The sequence below is a fragment of the Oncorhynchus clarkii genome, chromosome 3 (genome assembly GCF_045791955.1).
Source record: "Oncorhynchus clarkii lewisi isolate Uvic-CL-2024 chromosome 3, UVic_Ocla_1.0, whole genome shotgun sequence".
Classification (NCBI taxonomy): Eukaryota; Metazoa; Chordata; class Actinopteri; order Salmoniformes; family Salmonidae; genus Oncorhynchus; species Oncorhynchus clarkii.
The window spans coordinates 65,330,735-65,348,183 of NC_092149.1; the positions used below are offsets into that span (position 1 = coordinate 65,330,735).

The 17,449-nt window shown below is 43.0% G+C and overlaps 1 protein-coding gene across 1 annotated transcript in view; it reads right to left on the reverse strand.

The window, feature by feature from the left end:
- The window catches only part of LOC139401342 (carbamoyl-phosphate synthase 1, mitochondrial), an 87,494-nt gene that overhangs the window by 59,660 nt on the left and 10,385 nt on the right, over positions 1–17,449 (reverse strand). The window contains exons 4-17 of the mRNA XM_071145662.1: positions 17,033–17,122; positions 16,265–16,321; positions 15,954–16,046; positions 15,743–15,832; positions 7,678–7,806; positions 7,184–7,290; positions 6,479–6,620; positions 6,117–6,194; positions 5,814–5,912; positions 5,173–5,268; positions 3,266–3,455; positions 1,791–1,948; positions 1,240–1,368; positions 853–997 (exon numbers count right to left, since the gene is read on the reverse strand). Of these exons, the coding sequence (XP_071001763.1) occupies positions 853–997; positions 1,240–1,368; positions 1,791–1,948; positions 3,266–3,455; positions 5,173–5,268; positions 5,814–5,912; positions 6,117–6,194; positions 6,479–6,620; positions 7,184–7,290; positions 7,678–7,806; positions 15,743–15,832; positions 15,954–16,046; positions 16,265–16,321; positions 17,033–17,122 (1,603 nt within the window). The remainder of the gene's footprint in view (positions 1–852; positions 998–1,239; positions 1,369–1,790; positions 1,949–3,265; positions 3,456–5,172; positions 5,269–5,813; positions 5,913–6,116; positions 6,195–6,478; positions 6,621–7,183; positions 7,291–7,677; positions 7,807–15,742; positions 15,833–15,953; positions 16,047–16,264; positions 16,322–17,032; positions 17,123–17,449) is intronic.

Sequence of the window (17,449 nt, forward strand, 5' to 3'; positions counted from 1 at the left end):
ACGGACCCCTCCCAACAATGCAGAGAGAAAAATTTACAAATAATAACACAAGGAACAAACACACAATGAGTAAAGATAACTTGGCTATATTGATGTAGATATGTACATATAGTTAAGGGTAAAGTGACTAGGCAACAGGATCGATACAGTAGCAGCAGCATATGTGATGAGTCAAAAGAGTTTGTGCAAAAAGGGTCAATGCAGATAGTCTGAGTAGCTATTTGGTTAACTATTTAGCAGTCTTATGGGTCTGGGGTAGAAACTGTTCAGGGTCCTGGTGGTTCCAGACTTGGTGCATCGGTACCGCTTGCTGTGCGGTAGCAGAGAGAACAGTGTATGACTTGGGTGGCTGGAGTCTTTGACCATTTTTAGGTTCTTCCTCTGACACCGCCTGGTATAGAGGTCCTGGGTGTCAGGGAGCTCTGCCCCAGTGATTCCAAGCAGTTGCAATACCAAGCGGTGATGCAGCCAGTCAAGATGCTCTCAATGTCGCAGCTGTAGAACCTTTTGAGGATCTGAGGGCCCATGCCCAAACTTTTCAGCCTCCTGAGGGGGAAGAGGTGTTGTTGTGCCTTCACGACTGTGATGATGTGTGTGGATCATGTTAAATCCTTAGTGATGTGGACACCGAGGAACTTGAAGCTCTCGACCCGCTCCACTTCAGCCCTGTCGATGTGGATGGGGGAGTGCTCTGCCCCGTTTCCTGTAGTCCACGATCAATTCCTTTGTCTTGCTGACATGGAGGGAGAGGTTTTTGTCCTGGAACCACACTGCCAGATCACTGACCTCCTCCTCGTCTGTCTCGTCGTCTGTGTGTGGGTGTGCGTGCGTGCGCGCATGTGCTTGTAATACCTGTGTGAATGCCGAGGGGGTCAAAGTTCTCCATGTTGCAGACAGTGACACAGTTATTAGCGATGTCCCTGACTACTTCATACTCCACCTCTTTCCAACCCATCAGAGACTTCTCCACAAGGATCTGACAGCTCATCGCCAGGGCCTAGTCATACAAACACACATGTTTTCTACTTCATAACTTTTTGAAACAATTTGCTACATTGTGACTGCCTGAACACAACCCAGCATGCATGATTAGGCTAACACTGAATTGATCTTTGACCTACTGAGTAGATTGAGTAGACGGTTTGCCATTCATATGCCCGGCCTAGCCTGCTTGTCAAAAAGATGCATGCCTAAGAGGCCTGAATGGGTCTTGTGTCCTCAACAAGTCTTTTGACCTACCTTCCGAGCGGTCTCCTCCAGCTTGTCCTTGTTGGCACAGAGTCCTGAGCCCAGTCCGCCCAGGGAATAGGCAGAACGTAGCATGACCGGGTAGCCTATCTGATCCGCTGCCTTCAGGGCACCTGCCACCTATAGGACAAACAACGTCCTTACATCACACTACACTATTCAACTCCGCTCTGCAACTTACCAGACCTGGGTTCAAATTTGAAATAATTTAAAATACTTTAGCTGTGCTTGACAGGCTTACCGGACCAATAGACAAGTCCTGGAACTCCAAATGCTACACATTTGGCACTCTGGGAAGGCTAATTCAAAATATTTCAAATAGTATTTGAGCCCAGGTCTGCACCTTACAGCTATAAATGCCTACACCTGGGTTTAATCTCAAATTTCTTTCCTCATGTCCTTTCCGCCGTTCTCTCCTCACCTCCCTTTCACAAAAAGGGAAGCAAGGAGATGAGAGTGGATGCAAGGAAAGAGGGAAGAATTTTGAGATCTACCCCTGAACATTGTTGTTGATGTGGCTTGTGTTTGTCCAGAAGCCTCACCGTCTCCACAGCGAAGCTGGGAGCAATCTTCTCATTGATCTCGTTGAGCTTGTCAGCAAACAGCTGTCTGTCTTCAGTAGCCATAATGGACTCTACAGGGGTCCCCAACACCTTCACCCCATACTTCTGCAGTACCCCACTCTGGAACAGCTCCACTCCTACACATACACACAGACACACAGGGAAACATGCACACACGTGAGCAAACATATGGGAGAATGCATGTGACTTCAGAGTGTAGGTGTAATAGTCAGATAGAAGGCACATACAGTGGGGCAAAAAAGTATTTAGTCAGCCACCAATTGTGCAAGTTCTCCCACTTAAAAAGATGAGAGGCCTGTAATTTTCAGCATAGGTACACTTCAACTATGACAGACAAAATCCTGAAAATCACATTGTAGGATTTTTAATGAATTTACTTGCAAATTATGATGAGAAGCGCTCATCATTTCACATAGGATACATGTTGTATTAAAACAGCACATAAAACACTAAATAAGTCAGGAGAATGAAAGAAAATGAATTGTTTTGGCTACATTATTAGCCTATTAGTTCAAGGCTATAGCCGACAAAGAATTACATTGTGAAGCATTTGCGAGTGCAACACACTAGGCTGGCAGGAACATTAAACGCTCAGCATTTAAACAACATTTCATTGTATTAAATAATTAGTTTATAAATTGCGCATATAGGCTGTGACTTACTTAGAATTAAATAAAAATTAAACAAAGGCTTAATTAGGCTTAATGAAATTGAATTCACTTGTAGAAACATGAGTTTGGCCAGTCTGTAGCTTCAGGCTCATGCGATGGTGCCCGGAGAGCAGGTCAGCAGTGGAGAATAACCTCTCAGTGCTTACAGAGTTGCTTAGATTTATTTTTTCTATAGGTAGACCTAAAGTTTACCTAACCCTATCAAAACAGAAAGCTCCTTGAAAGAGGTAATATGTCAGGCCTACTGGGCAGAAATCAATGATAGACTATCGTATAGATAATAGAACAAAAATGAACGAAACTTAAGAGATCCGATTGCTTGTTTATAAATCATTTTGCTACAATGACACACTTAGCTAGCTACCCACCTTGCTCCTTTCAGTTAGCATGTGCACGTAATACACCATCATGCTTTTACAATAAGTGTATTTTCAGTTTCCCAATGATTCTTTAGTTGTGGACACTACATCACCACTCGCTCTTCTCTTGGTCCTCATCTTATTAACTCATCTTCATTTTGCACCTGTGTGTTTTATCAGTTTCTTTATGAAAATATTTAGTGAAATCCATGGCTATAGCAGCACACAAGTAGCCTACAAATGCAAGTAGTGCCGGTCATGCCCTGAGCTCCTGAAGTGAAATGAGTGCTACTGGAGTGGAACTGGAGTGAAATTGGAGCGGTCGAGAAGGCCAACACTCCAGCTTTTGGGATACTCGCGCCGCGCTCCAGTCCAGGTCCACTCACACACACCCCTAACTCACCACAGTTTAGAGCGGTCTGTCCTCCCATAGACAGAAGGATTCCGTCAGGTCGTTCGGTCTTAATGACCTCTGTGACGAACTGAGGCGTGACAGGCAGGAAGTAGACAGAGTCAGCCTGTTTAGTCCCCACCTCGTTGGTCTGCACCGATGCTATGTTCGGATTCATCAGCACCGTCCTCACGTTCTCCTCCTGGAACACACACACGCAAGGAGGGAAGACACACACACACACAAAGAAATGTTGATGTACGTTTTGACTGAAGACATTTGTGGAGATTGTCATACACATATAGCCTGGTTTAAGTTTGTATTCTCTGCTATCATGACAATGACTATAGGAGTTGGCTGTACTGCAAAAACAAACCAGGCTAAAAAACAAGTAAAATACAGTGCATTCGGAAAGTATTCAGACCCCTTGACTTTTTCCATATTTTGTTAAGTTACAGCCGTATTCTAAAATTGATTAAATACATGTTTTTCCTCATCAAGCTACACAATACCACATAATGACAAAGCGTAAACAGGTTTTTAGACATTTTCGTAAATCTATCAAAAAACAAATACCTTATTTACATAAGTATTCAGACCCTTTGCTATGAGACTCTAAATAAGTTTAAAACCACCACGACTCTCCCTGGAGCTGGCCGCCCAGCCAGACTGAGCAATCGGGGGAGAAGGGCCTTGGTAAGGGAGGTGACCAAGAACCCGATGGTCACTCTGACAAAACTCCAGAGTTTCTCTGTGAAGATGGGAGAACCTTCCAGAAGGGCAACCATCTCTGCAGCACTCCACCAATCAGGCCTTTATTGTAGAGTGGCCAGACGGAAGCCACTCCTCAGTAAAAGGCACATGACAGCCCATTTGGAGTTTGCCAAAAGGCACCTAAAGGACTCTCAGACCATGATAAACAAGATTCTCTGGTCTGATGAAACCAAGATTGAACTCTGGCCTGAATGCCAAGCGTCACATCTGGAGGAAACCTGGCACCATCCCTATGGTAAAGCATGGTGGAGCCAGCATCATGCTGTGGGGAGGTTGTTCAGTGGCAGGGACAGGGAGACCAGTCAGAATCGAGGGAAAAATGAACGGAGCAAAGGACAGAGATCCTTGATGAAAACCTGCTCCAGAGCACTCAAGACCTTAGACTGGGGCGAAGGTTCACCTTCCAACAGGACATCGACCATTCGCACACAGCCAAGACAACGCAGGAGTGGCTTCGGGACAAGTCTCTGAATGTCCTTGAGCGGCCCAGCCAGAACCCGATCGAACATCTCTGGAGAGACCTGAAAATAGCTGTGCAGCAACGCTCCCCAACCAACCTGACAGAGCTTGAGAGGATCTGCAGGGAAGAATGGGAGAAACTCCCCAAATACAGGTGTGCCAAGCTTGTAGCCTCATACCTAAGAAGACTCAAGGATATAATCACTGCCAAAGGTGCTTCAACAAAGTACTGACTAAAGGGTCTGAATACTTATGTATGTGATATTTCCTTTTTCAAATTTTGCAAAACTTTAAATACATTTGCAAAAATGTCTAAAAACCTGTTTTTAGCTTTTTCATTATGGGGTGTAGATCGATGAGGAAAAACAAATATTTAATCAATTTTAGAATAAGGCTATAACGTAACAAAATTTGGGAAAAGTCAAGGGGTCTGAATACTTTCCGAATGCACATGTGAGCCTCTGCTTCTTTGTTTGTTGTAAAGTAACTATTTTCTTTCCTGTAACTTTTGGACAAGCTTGATCAGATCTGGTTCTCCTAGAGCTGGTTCAGCCTCTCCTGCTGACTGGCTCTCCTAGAGCTGGTTCAGCCTCTCCTGACTGGCTCTCCTAGATCTCGTTCAGCCTTGATGAAAACCTGTCTCTCCTAGATCTGGTTCAGCCTCTGGCTCTCCTAGGCCCTCTCACCTTCATGGCTTTGACGGCCTGTGATCCAGAGTAGTCAAACTCCCCAGCCTGACCAATGGACAGACCTCCAGACCCCAGCACCAGCACCTTGGAAACCTGCATTAAGAAAAACACAAAGACACATTAATAATACAGTATTAGCAGCGCTTGACTTGGGCAGGAGCTCACCGGAGCGGAGTTCAGACACCTCAAATGTTCTAACTGCTTGAGTTTCTGCACCTATTATAAAATATTAGCTCAAAAGTATTGTGGAGCTCCTGCACCTAAATATACACAGTACCCACACCCAAAATGATTAACGGCACCTATTTTAGTCCAAGTCAAGCACTGAGTATTACTACATACATGTTAGTATGTTTATATACTGTACATCACCCTTAATTGGGGAGGATGCGTTTATGGTAATAGTGGAACGGAATCAGTGAAATGCTATCAAATACATGGTTTCCATTTGCTCCGTTCCAGCCATTATTATGAACCGTCCCTCACCTATGACCCTGGCATTTCAAGCGCCATGCTCTTGTCAACTGAGCCACAAAGTAGAATCGCTCATGAAAAATGATACATATTTTTGGGCTTCTATCTTGATGAAGTAGAATCATTTTTGACTGTGTTGTACCTTTCATTAGCTAGTATCTTACCTGAGTCCTAGGTGGGATAGCAGGCTTCTTGGGCATGACTGACACAATGTTGGCCTCCTTCCCATTCTTTATCAGGGATATGAACACATCAAATAGGAACTGCAAAAAAGACAGTGAAAATGAACTATGAATCACAGAAAAGATAGTTTTGTCTGAATTCTACTGTGGACTGTCCATCCTCCGCAGGAAAAAGTATTTCCTGTGTACTTAACAGGCCAAGGCACAACAGGGGCTTATAATGGATGCAGAGGCGTTTTGCAGTGATCAATAGTTTAATTGTATCCGTTTGTAGAGCAGCTTTACCTCAGTGTCTGTAGGTCCTCCTTTAGCTTCTGGGTGGAACTGAGCCGTGAAGACTGGCTTGGTGTCGTGCATGATACCCTGGGACACAACAAGAAGATAAAGTTTTCAGCGCCTAAGTTTGTTGTAAAAAGAACATAGCTATAAACTTAGGTAGAAGTTCACTTCATCTTTCTTTAACCAGTGTAGTGTTTCCAAGAGAGTACGGAGCTAAGACAAATAAATACAACTGAACCTAATCATTCAAAACAATCATGCTGTATCTATCACAAAACCCAAGAGAGTGTGTTTTGTGTCGTCAGTGGCCTATGCTCCCTGAAGAGTGATGGGCCCCCTAAGTAAGTAATTAAGAACACAAAGCAGACTTCGTTGGTTCCGTCGTTGGCGTTAACAAACAGCGGGCTCCATCCAGGTGGTAGAGAGGTGCTGTCAATGCCATAACCATGGTTCTGGGCTGTGATGAAGGCCTGACCCGTCATCACGTTGAGTACAGGCTGGTTCTGACCTCTGGAGAACAATAAACATAATTACAAATTACATGTAGTTATATATTAGTAGCCACAGACTTAGAGGGCCAGTTTCCCAGACCAAGATGAAATCTACTCCAAAACTAAAAATAATGCTAAATAGAGTATCTCCATTGAAAGTGCTTTTTAGTCCAGAATTAGTCTTAATCTAGGTCCAGGAAACCAGCCTATAGAGTTCTAATATCTCTTCAATTCAACTAAGGTAGAGGGTTAACTTCAACAGAGGAAGACCCTAATGAAAGAATCAGCTGGCAAGGAGGACACTAATACGTGTCCTGCGGTGGTCATGGAATTGATCAGAGGGCCTTCAAAAGGGGGGCCGCAGGCCACCAGTTGCCCATCCCTGGGTTATAGGGTCAATGGAGCCCTCAGTATCAGGCCATTAGCGACATGATGGTCGTTGGGTACGACCAACACATCTCCATTGAGTCAGAGGAGAACACTGACTCAACGGTCACATGGAACTTGAATGCGGTCATAACTAATGACTGTCGGTAATACGGTCACTGCAACAGCCCTACCTGCAATGCATGTGTAGTTTACCTGTTACCCATGGGCAGTTTGTAGGACTGGGCCCCTGCAGCCAGTGCTGTGATCTGGTTGCCCATACAGATACCAAAGACAGGCTGTGGCCGGTCACTCTCCAGAACCTAGGGATGAACAACACAGCCAGGGAGGTGGTAAGATGAAGGGGAATAGACCAGAGGGAGAGCAATAATGAGAATAATGTAGTCGTATGAAACCACTTTCCAACTAGTTTATAACAATTCGTTTAAAAGAAATCAAAAGGTGGCAAGCACATACTAATAAAGTATGACTCAGATGTATTTTGAGCAATCACAACACAAATGTTGCTCTGTAGTCCAATGGGCAGCTGGTACCTTGAGGATGTTTTGGATGAAATTTCATCTGGTAATGCTAACATCTTTTATCATGGTAACACTTCACACCTAAATGGTTTTAGAAGTCCTTTGTAAACTGTTCTCTTCATCTAATTCTCTTCCCTCTGTAGTGCAATGGGCAGCTGGTTATGTTACCTTGCGGACGTTCTGTATGAGGTCTCCTGCCAGAGAGGGATCCCCAGGGCCGTTGGAGATGAACAGGCCATCGTACTCCAGACTCATCAGGTCCTGGTTCCAGGGCACCAGATGGACCTCAGCACCACGCTACAGCATACAGACAGAGAGAGACATTTATTATCATCAATTCTATTCATGCTGCTATTAGTGACTAGCCCAGGGTCAGTATTTATGGTTCTCTAAAATAACATCTTTCATTCTTTATTTCACACTCAAACCCACAGGGTCATACTATGTAGTCTAGGGCTGACCCCAATTAGTCGACGTTGAGACTTGTTGAGGACTTGTCTGTTTCTCAAACTTGACACTCTAATGTACTTGTCCTCTTGCTCAATTGTGCACCAGGGCCTCCCACTCCTCTTTCTATTCTTGTTTGAGACAGTTTGCGCTGTTCTGTGAAGGGAGTAGTACACAGCATTGTATGAGATCTTCAGTTTCTTGGCAATTTCTCATTTCTCTAGAATAGCCTTCCTTTCTCAGAACAAGAACAGACTGACGAGTTTCAGAAGAAAGTTATTTGTTTCTGGCAATTTTGAGCCTGTAATTGAACCCACAAATGCTGATGCTCCAGATACTCAATTAGTCTAAATAAGGCAAGTTTTATTGCTTCTTTAATGAGCACAGCAGTTTTCAGCTGTGCTAACATAATTGCAAAAGGGTTTTCTAATGATCAATTGGCCTTTTAAAATGATAAACTTGGATTAGCTATCAAAGCATGCCATTGGAACACAGGAGTGATGGTTGCTGATAATGGGCCTCTACGCATATGTAGATATTCCGTTAAAAAATCTGCCATTTCCAGCTACAAAAGTAATTTACAACATTAACAATGTCTACTCTGTATTTCTGATCAATTTGATGTTATTTTAATGGACAAAAATGTGCTTTTCTTTCAAAAACAAGGACATTTCTAAGTGACCCCAAACTTTTGAACGGTAGTGTATATATTTATTTGCGCCCATCTCAGTGAACTAATCCATTGCGGAGGCCTAGACTTTATTTATCCGAAAATGTGGTCAGAGGCTTCATATGGAGGGTGAGACGCAATTAAAGAGCCTCCAGAGGCATGCAGAGGCCGTATCGAGCTCCGTACCGCATCGCCACATTTTTTTATGCGGAGGGCTCTGTATAGCTCCAGATTGACATGATTGGTTGACAGTAGGTGGGGGCGGTGCATCCTGTATAAACACAAACTCACGTACTTGACAATAGCGCTGCACTGCTCTGCAAAGCGCAAGAAGTATGAATGCCCTGACTATCACAGTAAATGCTGCATGGCCAATGCAGACGTCGGATTGACATGCGCCCAGATGCAGAATGCAGTTCTCTCTCCAGAATGCGCTTTCTCCAGGTAATTTGTGCACATTCATTGTTTCATACCTTAATTGTGTGAATTGTTGGTGTATATCAATTCCAGTAGTACATTTACCATTAGGAATTAATATACAACATGTTACTTTGGCTATGGTAATTTATTTTAATGCATTCAACATTATTTTTCCGTTCTCATTGTGGGAGTGGACACATTGTTTGCAGGTTGCACAACCTATGCTACACTTGTGAGAAACAAGTTTTGGTGTAAGGTCTGCTTCTAGCTCACACTCTCAAACACCTAGATCCCTGAACGCAGCTCACACTCCAGATCCCAAACACCTGAATTCAAATCACCTGTTCACACACCTGTATGTCACTATCACACACTATTTAGTTCAGTTCTTTGCACCCCATCACTGTGAGGTATTGTTTGTTTTGTGACACACTTCTATTCGGAGCTCTGTTTTTCCCGTAATTGAAACCTCCCGTGTATGATAGTGAGGCAGGCAAAAACTAACGACGCCTTTTGCCTATTCCCGGACTGTACTTTAGCCAGATTTCCTGTTATCTAGCTATTGCCTGATCTCCCGGACTACGTTACTAGCCTTTTCCCTGCCTGTACTGTTGCCCTTTTGGACTTGCCTCCTCCTGTGGTCCTTTGCAATAAACACCTGCTGCGCCCTGTGCTTGAAACCAGCTCTATGTCTCCCCTCGTGTTCATTACATTTGGTTTATTTCATTCCATTTACAAGTTTTGTCAATTTAGTCATTGTCTTTTGTTTGGAGCGCTCCTGTCAATATTGAGTCAGGACGCACTCGCATAGAAGTAGGCCTATAGGCTACCTGGCCTGTGCGCAAATTTAGGTGCACAAATTTGCGCATCCAATGAGAATTACAATAGTTCCTCAATGTATTTGAAAAATCTTTCCAGCTCTTTCGCTAATGTTCAGTCTCTGGATAATAAAGTAGACGAGCTCAGGGCGATTGATCTCCTTTCAGAGACATCAGGGATTGTAACATACTCTTTTTCACAAAACATGGCTCTCTCAGGATATACTGTCCCCGTCCAAACAGCCAGCTGGGTTCTCAGTACATTGCACAGACAGGAATAAAGAACCCTCCGGGAAGAAGAAAGGCAGGGGTGTATGTTTCATGATTAACTACTCATGGTGTGATTGTGATAACATACAGAAACTCAAGTCCTTTTGTTCACCTGACCTAGAATACCACACAATCAAATGCCAACCGTATTACCTCCCAGAATAATTATCTTTGGTTAGTCACAGCCATGTATTCTCCCTGTCAAGCCGATACGACGACGGCCCTCAAAGAACTACACTGGATTTCATACAAACTGGAAACCACATATCCTGGGGCCGCATTTATTGTAGCTGGGGATTTTAACAAAGAAAATTTGAGCAAACGCTACCGAAGTTCTACCAACACAATGACTGTAGTACTCACTCTGGAAAAACATTGGACAGCTGCTACTCAACTTTTGGAAATGCCTAAAAGGCCTTCTCCTGCTCTACCTTCTGCAAACCTGATCACGACTCCATTTTGCTCCTCCCTTCCTATAGGCAGAAACTCAAACAGGAAATACCCGTGCTAAGATCTATTCAACACTGGTCTGACCAATCGGAATCCATGCTTCAAGACTGTTTGATCACGCGGACTGGGATATGTTCTGGGTAAGCCTCTGAGAATAACATTGACGAATACATGGATAGGGTGACGGAGTACACCAGGAAGTGTATGACGTTGCCCTGTTGGGTGAGGTGTATGACTGCCCCATAAATACCTTTCACCCTTTTCTCTCCACTCTACAGAATGGACTCTTGGAAAGCCCTTTATTAACATAGAGTGAGTATGGTAACATCAAAAGGTTGGGGAATGGAACAATGTTTCCCTTTCTCAACCAGTTGAAAGTGTCCGTTGGTACTTAAAGAAAATGATGTCAGATCAGTTAGTGTCTGGGACATTATATCTAATGATAGGATGACAGAAACTGTATCTTGGGAACTACATATTCTAGTTATCAGATTCACATGGAATTGTTGTGCAATTTAAATGTTTAAATATGAAACTATTTGTGAAAAGATCAAATGTAATTTTATCTTCCTAAATAAGATAATTGTTTCATAGTAAAACATAGGCCCACTCAGTGGCCCCGCCCAAGTGAACAGACATTGGTTGAGAACTACAAAACACGCCCTTCTCTTCTCCAGTACAAAAGCCCGTTGACAGAAGTCAAACTCAGTTCCCGATTACGTAAGGACTGGTGTCCATACATTTAAAAGGGCTAATTACAACTACAACCTAACGAAATTAACATTTAGTTCCCAACGGCTTGAGGATTGGTGTCCATACGTTTAAAAGGGCAAATTTCAACGTGGAGGCAACGATCGCCACGTTGGAATGGTGAATTTCAACTAGACCAGCCAGAATACAGCATGAGCTGGAGAAAATCGTTTGGAGAAAATATCATTTCTATTTCATTCAGCTTTGTTCAATTGTATTCTTCTATTCATGGTATGAACTTAGAACGATTATTCACTAAAGAAGTGATACATCCTAGACAGCGAGTTAGCAGCTGCAGCTGTAAACGTATGTGGCCTAGGAAAGGACAATCTCCGAAGAACGACAGAGTACTTTAACGTATCCACTCTACAACACTACCACCAGAAAGATTATTCAAAGGACAATGGCGATCTTCCATCTTCGACCCATCTATCGAAGCGCAGCTCAGAGTAAAGTATTTTCCTCTTCCGAATGGGCGGTTATTAGAATGCATTAGATTCTGTATTTAATGTAGCATAGCTTCTCAAGGTCCGATAGAGATTCAATCCTTTTGTCCCAAGTTTACCCGCACTTTCATTCAAACTCAACCCCTTCCTTTGTGTAACCAGCCGTCATATCGGGTTAGCCCACTAGGGGCTTTTCATGACACGATTAGTAATCGACGTGTGATCTATCCTGTGTATATACATGTAATTCTGTGTGATTAGTTAGGTATTTAGTAAATAAATAATTAAGCTAATTTGTGTATTGCTGATTCAACTTATTAGCTAAGGTTCGTGCAGATAACCAAGTACTTACGACAATCAGAATGAGACCGATCGAGGTGACGATTAATAATTGACTGCTATTGATATATAAGATCTTCAGATCTTTAAGAGAGTGGATTCGGGAGATAACCGCTCTATATAAATGAATGCTTCCGTGGTGCCCCAGGTTATTAATGGTTGAATTGTTGCATGGTTTAATTAAATCACATAATCAATTAAATGCTAGGTAACTGATTTGCTAAAATAGCATGTCATATAATTTAATCAGTCAAAGACACGACAATAGGATATATGTTGTACCCACGGTCTCTATTAAAACCTACCCAAACCAGAAACTGTGGATAGATTCCTGCAAAAAAATTCCAGCATTCCTGCAAAACTGAAAGCGCGAACCCCCGCATATAACTATGGCAAGGTGGCTGGAAATATGGCCGAATACAAACAGTGTAGTAATCAAACAGGCAAACGTCAGTACAGAGAAATAGTGGAGTCGCAATTTCAAGGCTCAGACACGAGACGTATGTGGCAGGGTCTACAGACAATCACGGACCACAAAGGGAAAACCAGCCATGTCACGGACACCAACGTACTGCTTTCGGACAAGCTGAACACCTTATTCGCCCACTTTGAGGATAGCACAGTGCCACCGACGCGGCCCACTACCAAGGACTGTGAGATCTCCTTCTCCATGGCCGACTTGAGTAAGACATTTAAGCGTCTTAACCCTCGCAAGGCTGCCGGCCCAGACGGCATCCCTAGCCGCGTCCTCAGAGCATGTGTAGACCAGCAAATATTAAGTCTCATCCTATCCCAGTCTGCTGTGCCTACTTGCTTGAAGATGTCCATCATTGTTCCTGTACCCAAGAAAGCAAAGGTAACTGAATTAAATGACTATACTTCTGTCATCATGAAGTGCTTTGTGAGGCTAGTTAAGGATCATATTACTTCTACCTTACCTGACACCCTAGACACACTTCAATTTGCTTACTGCCCCAATAGATACACAAACGATGCAATCGTCATCGCACTGCACACTGCCCTATCCCATCTGGACAAGAGGAATACCTACATAAGAATGCTGTTCATTAACTATAGCTCAGCATTCAATACCATAGTACCCTCCAAGCTCATCACTAAGCTTGGGGGCCCTGGGTCTGAACCCCGCCCTGTGCAACTGGGTCCTGGACTTCCTGACAGGCCACCCCCAGGGTGGTGGAGGTAGGAAACAACCCCTCCACTTCGCTGATCCTCAACTCAGGGGCCCCACAAGGGTCCCTCCTGTACTCCCTGTTCACCCATGACTGCATGGCCACGTACACCTCCAACTCAATCATCAAGTTTGCAGACGACACAACAGTAGTAGGCTTGACTACCAACAATGACGAGACAGCCTGCAGGGAGGGGTAGAGGGCCCTGGGAGAGCGGTGCCAGGAAAATAAACTATCACTCAACGTCAACTAAACAAAAGGAGCTGATTGTTTCTTCAACCTCAGGAGGCTGAAGAAATTTGGCTTGGCCCCTAAAACCGTCACAAACTTTTACAGATGCACAATTGAGAGCATCACCACCTGGTCCGGCAACTGCACCACCCACAACCGCAGGGCTCTCCAGAGGGTGGTTCTCAGTGCAGCACCGGGGGCAAACTACCTGCCCTCAAGGAAACCAACAGCACCCGATGTCACAGGAAGTTCAAAAAGATCAAGGACATCAACCACCCAAGCCACACCTCATGTAGTAGCCTAGCCAATAGGCCGATATGTTTTGATAAGGTTTGTATCACAACTAAAAGTGTCCTAATAACTTCTTAAAATTAAGCACATTAATCCACTTTACAAGTGGTTTAGCTCCTAACTGGCATACATAAACAGGGTGTGAGTTTCAAGTTTAGGAAGATCATTTTCGAAATAAAAAAGGCACCTTTAAAGTAAAAGCATTACATGCGTATTCGCATTTGCAGTCACTTTTCATAATGGAGTTTTCCTGCTAATGGAACATTTGCTCTTATTTGCTCATGCCATGTAAGCATTGCTGCGCTTATAATGTGAAGAAATAGCCTAAGCTAAATGTTCTGATCTGTTGTGTCAGCCACATTGCATAAAAAGTGTTTTGATGCTAGTGGTTGTATTAATTTGGGATCTATTGCATCCCACTACTATCCCAGACTATGTTTGGAATATTTATTTATCACAGAATAGGTTGACTTTTGTACTATGGGGGGATAATAGATTGACATAGGCTAGTGCTTTCGGTGTTCGTTAGGCCTACTCATCTTGTTGGCTGACGAAAAGCAAATGTGGACAGTTCTCACAATATGCACCTCGAAATTAGATAAGGACGCGTGCAGTTGAGTCCCCGATGTGTCTTTCTTCACTTGTAGCCTGTGAGAAAGACCCCATCACGTGATGGAGAGCCATGTGAGTGGGAGGTGCTTAGGAGCGAGCAGCACTCCGGGCCAAGGGCACAACGGCCACTGGCTGCAAAATAAAACATTTTAGGGTGCAATTTGAGGCAATATCAAGTGCTTCTCAAATGGTGAATAAGAGACTAATGAAGTGTGTACAGCCTGCGCAAAAAAGAAAGCAGAGCTCATTCCTTTCAAGCAACTTTTTCCAAATCATCGCATCATGCAGCCTTGCAATGTATTAAAAATGTTAACATATTGCCCAACATTTGTATCACAACTAAAGTTACATAAATAACTCTAATCATATAGGAGGACCTGTTTCTTTGTTAACCGCTCAACACAGTGCTCACTCCCTCAAATCATTAAGAGAAAATATCCTTTCTATTTTATTCAGCTTTGTTCAATTGTATTCTTCATACTATGAAATAATATAAAATAATGCCATGGAATTCTAAGCAAATGTTGTCTGCTAAATTAACTAGTGTAGCCCACAGCCATTTGGCATAGCCACAGCAGGACAACTCATAGTATGCTATTCTGTTCTTCTGAAATAAACTAAATTTTCCTCATATCATGCTTCTTTAGACCTGTCTAAAATAAATAATGGATTTATTGTGAAGGTGTGGGCTATATTACATGGATTTGTTAGACATAGATGTTCCAAAGGTCTGCATCAGTGGCTTGTAGACTGTGTGTGGAAGCCAGGGGATGCTAAATGTGTTTATGTTAATTAACAGTCAATTACCGTGAGACCAACCGTTATTAGCCCTACTCTGAGGGCCCAGAATAGTTGATACAACGTTTGAAGTTTGTTGCAGACAGACCATGTGTAGCCAAATGTGATTTATAGGATATTTATTTTTATCAGGATATTTTCTACCTGCAGACTGCAATGTTTTATTATGTAGGCTACATAGTTACCAATGGCAATACAAGTTACTTTTTAGGTTTGTATCATTTTCATTTAGATTTTGATCTGATTTTGATTAACCACATGGCAATGATTGAGATATGGAGAAGTTATTATAAATGATATGAAACTGTTTCATGAAAATGTGCATATGAAAACCATAACTGGCAGGCAATCTATTGGTCGAAAGAACAGACCACTTTCAGTCAACCAAGATTTTTTTTAGTTGGGACAGCCCTACTGTAGTCTAAGTTGTATCATCTACGGACAGAAGAGATGAGGTCAGTGATCAATGGTGAACTTTCTCCTCTAGTCTCCCTTTCTCACCTTAACAAGCAGCCTGATGATGTTGTGCTTGATGCCACAGTCAACAGCCACCACTTTGATGGGGTTACCTTTCCCAAACACTCTGGTCTCCTGGAAACATACAAGAACAATGAAAGGATATCATCATCATCAACAGGGGGGAATATGTTTTGCAGCAGAATCATATCCATAATAACAGCATACACTTGATCGTAAAGCAGTCAGAACGTACCTTTGTTGAGACTTCTGCTAAAATGTTCTGCTGGTTAGGGTCTGATATCTCTATTGGATGGCCCTCAAACTCTATCTTCCCCAACACTGTACCCTGGTCACAAAATAAAGAGAGACACATTTTCTGTCAAAAACAGCTTTTTCTTCAATAGTCACATTTCTTTAAACACAATAAGAGTAAAGCAGTAACAAGACTAGCTTCCTGTCCAGGGAGTATACTTGTACATCAAGCTGCCTCAAGCTACATAGGAGATAGGCTCCTGCCCTATAGGCCATTCTGGCTTTGACAAGGCTTAAAGTAAAAACACTTACCTTGTCTCTGATGATCTTGGTCAGCATCCTAGTATCCACTCCAAACAATGCAGGGACCTTTCAAACAATATGAGAAAATACTAATTGCCATTTGACAACATTAAAATTGCAGTAAGACTTGTGCTGTTAGAAAATGAGTCGAAGTGCCATGTTTTCAAACGGTTCTTTAAACCACTGTAAATCAGAACTGGTGCATTAGCCAAAAGTAAAACATCAAATTCATTAGTAGTGGGTCTGCACTCAAAAAAGTGATTTTATTTCTCAATTAACAAAAAGAAAATCTCCCTCTTGAGGGCGGACCCACCACTAATGAGAACTGTAACGCTTATGTTATGTTGACTATGTTAGAAGGCGATGAAGCCAATGAAATCCCCCAAACTCTCCCCTAACCCAGACAACGCTGGGCCAATTGTGGTGCTCCCGGCTGTAGTGGCGCTTCATCACTGCAATGCAATGCAGTGCCTTAGACCACTGCGCCACTCAGGAGGCCCCAGAATAATACATTCATTAATTAATTTGTTTCATTTTGTACCCCTTTATCTCCCCAATTTTGTGATATCCAATTGATAGTTACAATCTTGTCCCATCGCTGCAACTCCCGTACGGACTCAAGAGAGGCGAAAATTGAAAGCCATGCGACCTCTGAAACACAAACTCGCCAAGCCGCACTGCTTCTTGACACACTGCTCGCTTAACCCGGAATCCAGCCGTGCCAATGTGTTGGAGGAAACACTGTACAGCTGGGGACTGTAATGCTGTCTCTACTACCTTCTCCTCCTGTAGCCACTGTCCCAGGGACTTGACAGAGTTCCAGTGACTGTACTCATGACTGTAATCCTGCACCAAGAGTCCAGATACCTACAGAGATCACAACACAAACCCAACATGAGTCACAACACAAACCAAACACTTGAGTTATCAACCTAATAAAGCTATTATTTCTCTGTAGAGAGACCTTGTAATATGCACTTTAAATACCCTAAAATATTTACTTGACTAACAGCGAAGCAAAGGAGCAGTCAACTTTAAAATATAGCATAACATAACACTGCTCTTTTACCACATCTTTCCCAAACATTACTATTTGGGAAACTATACTATTCTGGCCCTCCTATTTCATTTCAACTCTCCATTTCGCAGCTTTTCTCTCATTGAATTAAACTCTGACATTGTCCTTTTTGCCTC